The sequence below is a fragment of the Lissotriton vulgaris genome, chromosome 7, assembly GCF_964263255.1.
Source record: "Lissotriton vulgaris chromosome 7, aLisVul1.2, whole genome shotgun sequence".
NCBI lineage: Eukaryota > Metazoa > Chordata > Amphibia > Caudata > Salamandridae > Lissotriton > Lissotriton vulgaris.
The window spans coordinates 1278880296-1278891856 of NC_141695.1; the positions used below are offsets into that span (position 1 = coordinate 1278880296).

At 49.0% G+C, this 11561-nt stretch overlaps 1 protein-coding gene across 1 annotated transcript; it reads left to right on the forward strand.

The window, feature by feature from the left end:
- The first annotated feature begins 4448 nt into the window (after positions 1-4448).
- EGR1 (early growth response 1) lies at positions 4449-8697 on the forward strand. Its single transcript, XM_086931834.1, has 2 exons — positions 4449-4903; positions 6396-8697. Exons 1-2 carry the CDS (start codon positions 4687-4689, stop codon positions 7694-7696), a joined length of 1518 nt encoding a protein of 505 aa, XP_086787960.1. The 5' UTR covers positions 4449-4686; the 3' UTR covers positions 7697-8697.
- The last annotated feature ends 2864 nt before the right edge of the window (positions 8698-11561 follow it).

The window sequence follows — 11561 nt, forward strand, 5'->3', positions numbered from 1 at the left end:
GAATGTGCACAACAGGGCCCAGTGTGTGTGAGAATCGGGAAACCCAGTGACCCGGGTGAACTGCGCGCTCTATCAGGTGAAGTGAGGCTTGACAGGCTTTTGGGCAGCTAGACCAGAGTGTTTTCAATTGTTCAGCCAAGAAACTCCTCCAATCAGGCTCAAAAAGAGGATGGTCCCTGGACACCGGACCCGTTTGGGTGCCGAAGGGCTTACTGTGGGCGTGAAGGCAGTGTGTCTGTACTGTGGCCATCCTGATATAGGAGAGAGAGGAAAATGACGAATCAGCTCAATAAAGTCCCCAAAACTGTACTATCCCCCATAGAAATGTAATGCCTCCTATGCCCCTGTTCACAAGAACTTACGAAGTATCCCAGATTAGATCCATTGAAGAACAACCTTGAGATTGTCTACCTCCTGGGAAAAGTGCTGGTACTAAGGTCCTGGTAATAACCACCCTAGACCAGTGTTTCCCAAACTGTGGTCCACGGACCCCCAGGGGTAAGTGACACATTCCCAGGGGGTCCGTAGGCAACAGTTTTAAAAGCACAGAAACGTTTCTTGTATAATTAGCAGCTTTCCAGCAACAATAAAAGTGTCAAGAGAATGCCAGTGATTAATGTACCTGCTGGAGAGCAAGGAGAGTTTTGTTCAGTGGCAGCTTTGATTTAACTAATGTAGCACAGAGGGTTAATATGCCTACTGCAAAGAACGTGTAACATGCATCTTAAAAAGCAGTATTTTATGTGCCTACGTTCGTGGTTACTGCTTTTGTCACAGAGTTTCTTTTGTTACTGTGCACTTCATAAGTGACAATCGTAATCTAGCAGAGGGACCTATAAACTGTCATCAAAGAGCTGCTTGCAAACTGCATGGTACCAGTTAGTAACTTATATTTTGTCCCAGTTATTCATTATCCTGATGCTACTAAAAAGATATATTTGGGTGGAAATACATTTTTAATGTTAAAGTCAATGCTAGCCACTGTGTTATGTTCTGAATCCTGAGTTTGTGCTTTTCCAGACCAAGCACTCTTTAAACATGTTATATGCACACTGATTTACCTGTATTATTCAATGTCTCTATATGTGTGTGATGTAAAGTGCTCTGACATCCTACAATCGGTACAAAAGGGGGTGGTGATGGACGGACCATCTGAATCAATCAAACACTCACACCCAGTCAAAAGATCTGGGTATAATCCATCACCGTTCTTTAGCCCACTCTGCCACCCCAGTTCAGACATGGCGTATATGCAAATCAGTCTGACCCTGTGCCTCATGGGAACAGTCCAGCCCGAACTGCCAAGCCATGTCTTCCCTGGACCGGAAACAAGCTTCCGAGGACCGGTTTCTGGCATTCCAGCGGTCTTCAGCGCGGCTTGCTTGAATCCAGTGGCAAAGTGAGCAAGGGACTCACGTCTGAGCATACCCTGCCACACTTATGGCGGCCAAAAGCGGTACAAAAGGGCGTGGTGATGGACGGAGCATCTGAATCAATCAAACACTCACACCCAGTCAAAAGATCTGGGTTTAATCCATCACCGTTCTTTAGCCCACTCTGCCACCCCAGTACAGACATGGCTATATGCAAATCAGTCTGATCCTGTGCCTCATGGGAACAGTCCAGCCCGAACTGCCAAGCCATGTCTTCCCTGGACCGGAAACAAGCTTCCGAGGACCGGTTTCTGGCATTCCAGCCGTCTTCAGCCCGGCTTGCTTGAATCCAGTGGCAAAGTGAGCAAGGGACTCACGTCTGAGCATACCCTGCCACACGCAGTACAAAAGGGGGTGGTGATGGACGGAGCATCTGAATCAATCAAACACTCACACCCAGTCAAAAGATCTGGGTTTAATCCATCACCATTCTTTAGCCCACTCTGCCACCCCAGTTCAGACATGGCTATATGCAAATCAGTCTGACCCTGTGCCTCATGGGAACAGTCCAGCCCGAACTGCCAAGCCATGTCTTCCCTGGACCGGAAGCAAGCTTCCGAGGACCGGTTTCTGGCATTCCAGCCGTCTTCAGCCCGGCTTGCTTGAATCCAGTGGCAAAGTGAGCAAGGGACTCACGTCTGAGCATACCCTGCCACACTATGGCGGCCAAAAGCGGTACAAAAGGGGGTGGTGATGGACGGAGCATCTGAATCAATCAAACACTCACACCCAGTCAAAAGATCTGGGTTTAATCCATCACCGTTCTTTAGCCCGCTCTGCCACCCCAGTTCAGACATGGCTATATGCAAATCAGTCTGACCCTGTGCCTCATGGGAACAGTCCAGCCCGAACTGCCAAGCCATGTCTTCCCTGGACCGGAAGAGATGCTATAAAACAAATGAAATACATGTGACAGCGGGGCTATTATTTCAATATAAAATACTAATGGCCAGATGTACGATCTGTTTTTATATGCGCGAACGGGTTCGCGAACCCGTTTGCGCATGCAAAAACCTATTGGGCCATGTATATAGCCTATTTCATGAGTCGCAATTTGTTCGCGACTCTCTAAATAGGTTTTGCACCTTGCTATTTGGAAGGGGCATTCCTTTCTAAATAGCGAGTCTCAAACCATGTACAAATGTTTTGCGGTCGCAAAACAGTCACAATTACCACCTACTTCGAGTAGATGGTAATGCATTCGCAAATGGGAAGGGGACCCCTTCCCCTTTGCAAATGCATTATTTTTGAAGGGCAGGCAGTGGTCTCAGGGACCTCTGCCTGCCCTTAGAAAATGAAACGAAAACGTTTCATTTTCTTTTTTTTTTTTAAATGCATGGTAAACAGGCTGCATTTTTTTTTTTTAAAACAGCTTTATTTAAAAGCAGTACGAGACATGGTGGACTGCAGAGCCCATCAGGCCACCATCGCTGGGAGGGCTGGCATTCTTAATGGGCTCGCAAATTGCGAGAGGCTCATTAATATTAACGAACCTCGCAATTTGTGACCCCATTGGGAATCCCAAACAGTGTTAAACACACTGTTGTACATTTCATTTAGCGACTCGCAATTTGCCACTCGCAATGTGTCGCTAATTGCTGGGCGCTAAATGAAATGGTCGTACATCTGGCCCCGAAATCCTTAGTACTTTGAGTATTTGTTTTGTGTGCACACGTGTGTATTGTTTTCGAATTACTGTTTTAATGTTTGAAATTTAACTCATACAAATTACTTGGGGGGTCCCCGGCTTCCAGTGGTGACTCAATGGGGGTCCTCAGGAGTCAAAAGTTTGGGAACCACTGCCCTAGACTGATTGTTATGAAGTGCTGAATAAATTAATATTGTGGTATTTCAATTGGGTGGGCATCAGGTAGATACGTATGAAGCTCTGTCACTGATGGTTGGCTTTGGGTATATTCCTAAGCAAAAGGGAATGTGCTAGTTGCTTAACATGAATCGTCATTTAAATGAATACAGAATTTTATTTTATTTATTTTTATTTATGCAATTTTATATAGCGCGGACTTTACCCGAAGGTGTCAGAGCGCTTCACAACAGAAGAGTGATCCCTGTTCTGTCAAGTGTCGCATCTCACCAAGGAAGGAATGGGACGAGTTAGATGGGCACAGACCGCAATAAAAATGATTGTTAATAAGGGCATTTGGGAGGTACACCTGTTAAACTGTTAGGAGCTTGCACTGTCTACACCTGGAGTAAGAAGAAAATACCCATCGCGCCTCTACTATAGAAGAGGTTTTCTGCTTCCAGGTCAATGTAAACACACACACATAAACCTTTTGTAAAATGCACATTATCTTCCTACCCTTCGCCCCCATTCTGCAGGTCTCTCTTCTACCCCGTATGTGTTTATTTTGGCATACTGTTTGTTGCTCATTACAGGTCGCCTCGCGGCCACTTCACTGCTTTCCTTCGGCGCTCCCTTTCCTCCCCGCTGGTGTTGCAGGGCTCTCCTGTATTGCAGGGCTCCCCTCCTCCCCTGGTATTGGAGGATTCTCCTCTGTTCCCAGGCTCGTCGTCCTCCTCCTCCTCCTTTCTATGCTCCTGTCAGCAGCTTGTCTCTACCGCTGGCGCGCGGCCCCGGAAGCCCCATACAAGGAACAGGAAGGATCCCCGCCGGAAGACATCCTTTTATGGTCATGCCCGTGTATGGTCATACCCTTATATGGCTCCCGGCGACAGGTTTCCGGGAGCGCGCGCCGCGGAGAGTGCAAGCACGCGCTGGAGACCCGGAAGTGGGTGCGTGTGGCCGTACAACGGACCGCAGCCCCCGGGGAACTGGACAGTGGGACCGAAGAACCGCATTCGTCCTCTCGACCCTTCCTGTGCGAGTAAAGGCTCCTTGTTCGAGCTCCCTGAAACCTCCTGTCGCGCGCCGCGTCACAGGGCCTCCCCACCGTAGAAGGGCTTCCTGTGCTCCATAAATGGACATGTACGTCACGGCGGGGGCGTGTCCGGCGCCTGCAAACCCTTCAAATAGAAGCGGATCCAGGGAGACCGAGAGATTCCGAGAGAGAGAAAGAAAGAGAAGCCAAGGCAGGAGGAGAACGACAGGGAAGCCCAGCGCAATCACCAAGCAGGGCCCCCTGCCTCCAAAGATCACCCTGCAGCCCACAGTGAGAGCCAGGGGAGCAGAGCTGCAGGGAAACCCTCAGCACCCTGGGAGCACTCACAACACCCTGAAACTCCACTCAGGTCCCCTGACAGTGACAGCAGGGGACCCCAAAGGCCCCTTATGGCCAAGGCGGAGATGCTTTTGCCACCTATGTCTGACCCGTTCGGCTCCTTCCCGCACTCGCCCACTATGGACAGCACCTACCCAAAGCTGGAGGAGATGATGCTGCTCTCCGTGTCTGGGGGTTCACAGCCCTTCCTGGGCGTGGGGACCCCCGGGGAGTCCGGCTACAGCTCCGCCGGGGAGGCTGGCGAGCCCTTCCAGAACCTACCAACAGGTAAGAACCAGGAGCTGGTGCTGTCAAGAGCGTGCAATGCAAACCGGGGTGTATACATAGGAGCCACTGCACCTGCACGGTGTGCATTAACACATACACATTGCACTTTGAAAAGTGCACCCCTCGCATAGGACCTGCATTCAGACGCATGCATGCACGAGGAGCCTTAACACTGCATCCAGTGGCCTGTACACTACACCCGAAAACTGGCAGCCCTACACGTAGGACCTGCACCCGAAGACCAACTGCAAACGGGTGTGCACATTGCATTCGTTGCAAAGTGCATGCTGATGTATCTATGCAATACCGCCATTACACTCTGTGCATGCATCCGCTGTTGCAGTTTCCCATGCACCCATCCGCCCACTGCTGCATGCCTTTCACACTGCCGATGCCACACAACCGCCCGAGTTGGTCCATGCCCTGCACAACCATTGCTACATGCCTTTCACCTCATTACTGTATGCCATTCACCCCACTGCTGGACGCGTTGCACCCCTTTCCTGTACACCTTGCTGCATGCCACGCACCCCATCTTGTCCTACGCCATGAATCCACACACCTGCTGAAGTATATATTTAGCACACCTCGATGCCGTATAGCATTCACCACCTTGCCGTATGCCGAGCACCCCCCTCAGTGCTGTATTTCATAAACCCCAATTGCTGTTAGGTTTTCACCCATGTATGCTGTGCATTCACCCACCCGCTGCTGTGTGCCTTGCACAGCCCAAATGCTGCCTGCCATCCACCGCCTGTGCACAGAATACACAGCTCTGTAATGATCTCACATTGCACCACCTTTCCGGATTAAACGGTTTCCAAGTCTATGATCAGTCAGTACTGCACCAGTCTGTGTCACACACGCTTTCACAAATGACCGCCCACGCGCGGCTAAATCCACGGGGATCCCTTCAGCCGAGCACCCATCCCAAATATCATTAAACACGCACAATGTACACGCATGGGGATGTTTTTCGGGTGCTGGGCATGTTTGGGGTTTTTAATGTGCAAATAACCTCTAGAAACCAACCGGCTTATGTATGCTACAGGAGGGGGAGAGGGGGAGATTGCCTTCTAATGTTGTCATGATACGATTTATGATACCAGATTCGGATACAAACAGGCGGTGTATAATGCACGTTAGAATGTATTGGGCGATCGCAGATAGTGGCGCTGCTGTTGGTTTAACACATGCACTGGACTGGGTGGGCGTCTTTGCTGCTCGCGGTCTGCGCATCTTAATTCGAGCTGCTTGCAGTGAGGGGAATCTCTGTGCGTCACTTATGATGGTGCAGTCTTCTCTACCCAAGCAGCTAAGGAATCCCTTCTGCTGTAGTGCATTGTATCACTGCAGAGTCGTAGCCGTTTTCCATTTTGTTCTAAAAAAGTAGCCCCTATTGAAACGTGCATATTTCCTGTGCTTGTTTTTAACTGTGATACTTAGTGCATACATGCTGAGATCTAACCATTGGTATTCCTTTGCCTTCCAGATAACTTCTCCGAGATGTCTTTGAGCAACGAGAAGAATTTTGTGGAAACCAGTTTCTCCAATGTGACCAGCAGACTGCCACCACTGGCTTACACTGGCCGCTTCTCATTGGAGCCGGCTTCCAACAGCACCAACACCTTGTGGCCAGAGCCCCTCTTCAGCATTGTGAGTGGTCTGGTGGGCATGGCCAATCTGCCCTCCACCTCCACACCTTCATCTTCGCCGTCCTCTTCGACATCGCACAGCCCTTCCTTGAGCTGCTCAGTTCAGTCCAGCGACAGCAGCCCAATCTATTCTGCTGCACCCACCTTCCCCAGTTCTGCCTCTGAAATCTTCCCTGAACAACAAACCCAGTCTTTCTCAACTGCTTCTGGTACCTCCATTCAGTATCCACCACCAGCCTACCCATCTTCCAAAGCCAACTTCCAAGTTTCAATGATCCCAGACTATTTGTTCCCTCAGCAGCAAGGGGAACTGAACTTGACCCCACCAGACCAGAAACCATTTCAGTCACTGGAGGGCAGGGCTCACCAGCCTTCTCTGACACCCTTGTCAACCATCAAAGCCTTTGCAACCCAGACTGGTTCCCAGGATCTGAAAGCCATCAACACCTCCTACCAGTCCCAGCTCATGAAACCAGGCCGAATGAGGAAATACCCTAACCGCCCTAGCAAGACCCCTCCTCACGAACGACCATACGCTTGCCCTGTGGAGTCTTGTGACCGACGGTTCTCCCGGTCTGATGAACTGACCCGGCACATCCGCATCCACACTGGTCAGAAGCCCTTCCAGTGCCGGATTTGCATGAGGAATTTCAGCCGAAGCGACCATTTGACAACCCACATCCGAACGCACACGGGCGAGAAGCCCTTTGCCTGTGACATTTGTGGTAGGAAGTTTGCCAGAAGTGACGAGAGGAAGAGGCACACTAAAATTCATCTCAGACAAAAGGACAAAAAAACTGAAAAGTTGGCCCCAGTGTCTTCTGCTTCTCCTATCTCTACGTTCTCACCACCAGTGACAACCTCTTATTCTTCCCCCATGGACACGTCCTACCCCTCTCCAGTGCCTACTACCTACTCCTCATCCCCTGTGTCGTCTTCATACAGTTCTCCAGTGCACAACTCATTCCCTTCCCCTTCAATAGCATCAACATACACCTCCATCGCTTCCAGCTTCCAATCCCATCTCGCCACCAGTTTCCCTTCATCCATCGTCACCAATTCCTTCAGCTCCCCGGTGACGACCACATTTTCAGAGATGGCATCCACCTTCTCGCCACGGACAATCGAGATCTGCTAAGAACTGAACGTGTGGATGCCCCCTCACCCTACTGGTACTTTCAGGCCACTTCCAAAGGCAAATGGTCTGTGACTGTCGGCTATCAATGGCCTACATGCTACAAGCGTGGCCATCATAACTTTTATTTTCAACTGCCTGAAAAAAACTGCCATCCTCCTGCACATCCACCATGGGACTTTAATTTGCATGGACCGTATATATCATTTCAGTACTTGCCCCTTTGCAAATCAGCGTTTTGATTGCAATTCAATGGACTTTAATTCTATATATACATAGAATATGTATATTGTACACGTGCCATGCTTTTATTTCCCCCTTCCGAAACGTATTGATGTGAATTCCCCCTGGCATATTCATATTGTATTATTTGGAGTTCGCAGGGCTACATTTGGTAAATATGCTCTCTCGTGAAGGCGGCCCGCGACAGGTTTTGCCGCGCTTTTGTATAAGCATGTGTAAGAGTGGTGTTCTGTTGACTCTGTAATATCACCAATGGCCCTCTCGCCTACGACAACCAGTCCCGTTCGAAGTCTTGGTGCCTTTTCGTGAAGCCTTGCCAATGTCTTGACACATGCATTAGTGTGAATTAGATGCGCGCGCATCTAGCCTTAAGGTCAAAGGGAATCTGCTCAAAGAATGTACTGAAACCGAAAGTAAACGCTAGCGTAAGGGACAGTGAGAGCTGAAGCACAGCTTCATTTGTTTAGAATGTAAGCAAAAAAACCTCTCAAAGTATATTTTTGTAACTGAAATGTAAATTTATACATATTATATAAATATATATATATTCAGGAGTTGGAATGTTGTAGTTACCTACTGAGTAGGCATGGATTTTGTATGTTATGAACATGCAGTTTATTATTTTGTGGTTTATTTTTATTTTGTAATTGTGTTTTGTTTAAACAAAGTGACTGTTTGGCTTATGAACACATTGAATGCGCTTTTCTGCCAAGAGGATATTTGGTGTACAACATATCCTAAAATTAAAAAGCTGAAAATCATCTTTTTTGCCGTGGGCTATATTTCTTTTTTCCGTCTGCACATTTTCTTTGTTGCCCAATAATGTGACTTCCTTACAATTCAAATAAATGTTTCCAGGCCTGACTGTTTCAAAACACTGCCCCATGAAGGCAAGAAGACAACTGCTGTCCCGTGAAAAGCAAAGAAGGACAACAGCAACTCGTGTAAACTGTCTCTGAAGTATCACACTCCGCCTAATAAACTGCCTGGTGGCCGTACTTCTGTATTACTCCGCCATAAGTCTTGCCTCCAGTACGCCATTTATTTGGCACTCATATTGTTTTGCAGGCTTCAAAAATGATATTCGTAATGAAGACGGCCCACAATGTTATCATACCATACATGGTCCATTAGGAAGACGCAGAAGGGGGCCTCTGTGAAGGTGTGGTGTAACAGGGGGTATTTAGAAGTGTGGTATGAAAGAAAGAAAGGAATGAAGGTGGGCAATATAGGGCGAGGTATTAGGCTAGGTTGGTGTGGTGTAAATGAGGTGCGTGTCCTCTATGAAGGCAGGCTGTAGGTGTAATAGGAAGTGAGGGTACCTTATACACAGCTGTAGCATCAAGGAAGGTTAACTGATGTACAGTATACAGGTATAAAGTGTAGGGTACAGGGGGTGAGTGCCCTGCAGGAAGAAAGGGTGCAGGAAGTTGGATTTTATGCAGGCGTGACATCAAGAAAGAGTATTTGGTGCACTGTATACAGGTGTGGCAAGCAGGGAGGGTACAGGAGATGTGTGCCCTGTAGTAAAGAAGTATGCAGGTGTGATCTGATAGGAGGGTGCAGGTGAGCCTTGTAAGAAGGAAGAGTCGAGGGGTGACCTGAACACAGGTGGAGGCGTGTGCAGGGGGGGACACTGCATACATGTGTGTTAGGAACAATGGGTATCATGTGTACTGGTGTGATCCTTTTGGGAGGGTGCAGCACACACGTGTCCTGAGGGTGAAGCGGTGTCTGGTTAGAACAAATAGTACAGGGATGACCTAAACACAGGTAGAGTGTGCTGTGTAGATGCCTGGCGTGAAGGGGCGGTGCCATGTGTACAGGTGTGGAAAGGCAGGAGACAGGTGGCCCATGGATTTGTGGGGTATGATGTAAGGCTATGTTCGTGAAATTAATGGGAGGGCATGTGCGAAAGGAAGGGAGGTTGCATGAAGTGCCATGTGCACGTGTGTGGTATGGGGGAAGGGATCATGGTATGTCATGCTGAAAGGAAGAATATGGAAGTAAGACACAGGAGCAGTAGGAAGGGAGGATACAAGGGGTGCTCTCTATATATGTGGGTCGAAGGAGCTAGAGGAAGAGAGGATACAAGGGGTACTCTATATGTATGTAGTGTGAATGGGCTAGAGGAAGGGGGGATACAAGGGGTACCATGTGCACGTGTGTGGTATGGCGGAAGGGATCATGGGATGTCATGCTGAAAGGAAGAATATGGAAGTAGGACACAGGAGCTGTAGGAAGGGAGGATACAAGGGGTGCTCTCTATGTATGTGGGTCGAAGGAGCTAGAGGAAGAGAGAATACAAGGGGTGCTCTCTATATGTATGAAGTGTGAAGGAGCTAGAGGAAGGGAGGATACAAGGGGTGCTCTCTATATGTATGTGGTGTGAAGGAGCTAGAGGAAGGGAGGATACAAGGGGTGCTCTGTATATGTATGTAGTGTGAAGAAAATGTGTAGGAGTGCTTTGAAGAAGGGGTGCAGCGGGCACCCTGTATACAGGGAACACAGAGGAAAGCTGTTTGTAGTTCGTTGTAAACAGGTATGGTATGGAGGGAATACTCAAGTGCTGTGCTGTGTTTAGATGTTGTATGGGGTATGAGTGCCGATGTGATGTGATGTGATGGGAGGATGCAGGGGTACCCTGAACGCAGATGGGAAGGTTCAGGGGTCATAGGAAGGCAGAGTGCACTGGAGCCTTGTATACAGGTCTGGGTTTATGGAAGGGTGGCATGAACACAAGTCTGATAAGATGTCGGCTTGCCTGCCGAGCATGCCATGTACACAGTGGTGTAAGGAAGCATATATGGGTGGCATGAATGCAGGGTGCAGTGGGTGCCCTGTATACAGATATGGTTTGGTTTGAATGAAGGATGCCAATGGGATTTGGAAGAAGAGCGTAGGAGGTATCCTGCTTGCAGGTATTATATGGAGTTAGAGTACAGGGGGTGCCCTGTGTACATATGTGGTATGAGAAGAGTATGTGGGTGGACTATGCAGGGAGGGTGTAGGGGGGCTCTGTATAAATGAATGGTTTCAGATGGTACTATGAAGGACGAGTTCAGGGGTGCCCTGTTTACAGGCGTGGTTTGAAGAGAGAGTGCAGGGGCCGCCCTCTGCACATATGTGGTATGATGGAAGGGTGCAGGTGTCATATGAAGAGTAGGTTCAGGGGTGCCCTGTATACAGGCGTGGCTTGAAGAGGGAGTGCAGGGGCCGCCCTCTGCACATATGTGGTATGATGGAAGGGTGCAGGTGTCATATGAAGAGTAGGTTCAGGGGTGCCCTGTATACAGGCGTGGCTTGAAGAGGGAGTGCATGGGCCGCCCTCTGCCAATATGTGGTATGATGGAAGGGTGCAGGTGTCATATGAAGAGTAGGTTCAGGGGTGCCCTGTATACAGGCGTGGCTTGAAGAGGGAGTGCATGGGCCGCCCTCTGCCAATATGTGGTATGATGGAAGGGTGCAGGTCTTTATGAAGGGGGAATAGGAAGGTGCAAGTGTAAATGCAAGTTACAGGTGTGATAAGGAAGAGTGCAGGGGTTATCCTGTATGCGGCCATGCTATGAAGCATGACTAGGGGTGTTTTATAACAGGAGGATACCGCGTGGCATGAGTGGAAGGC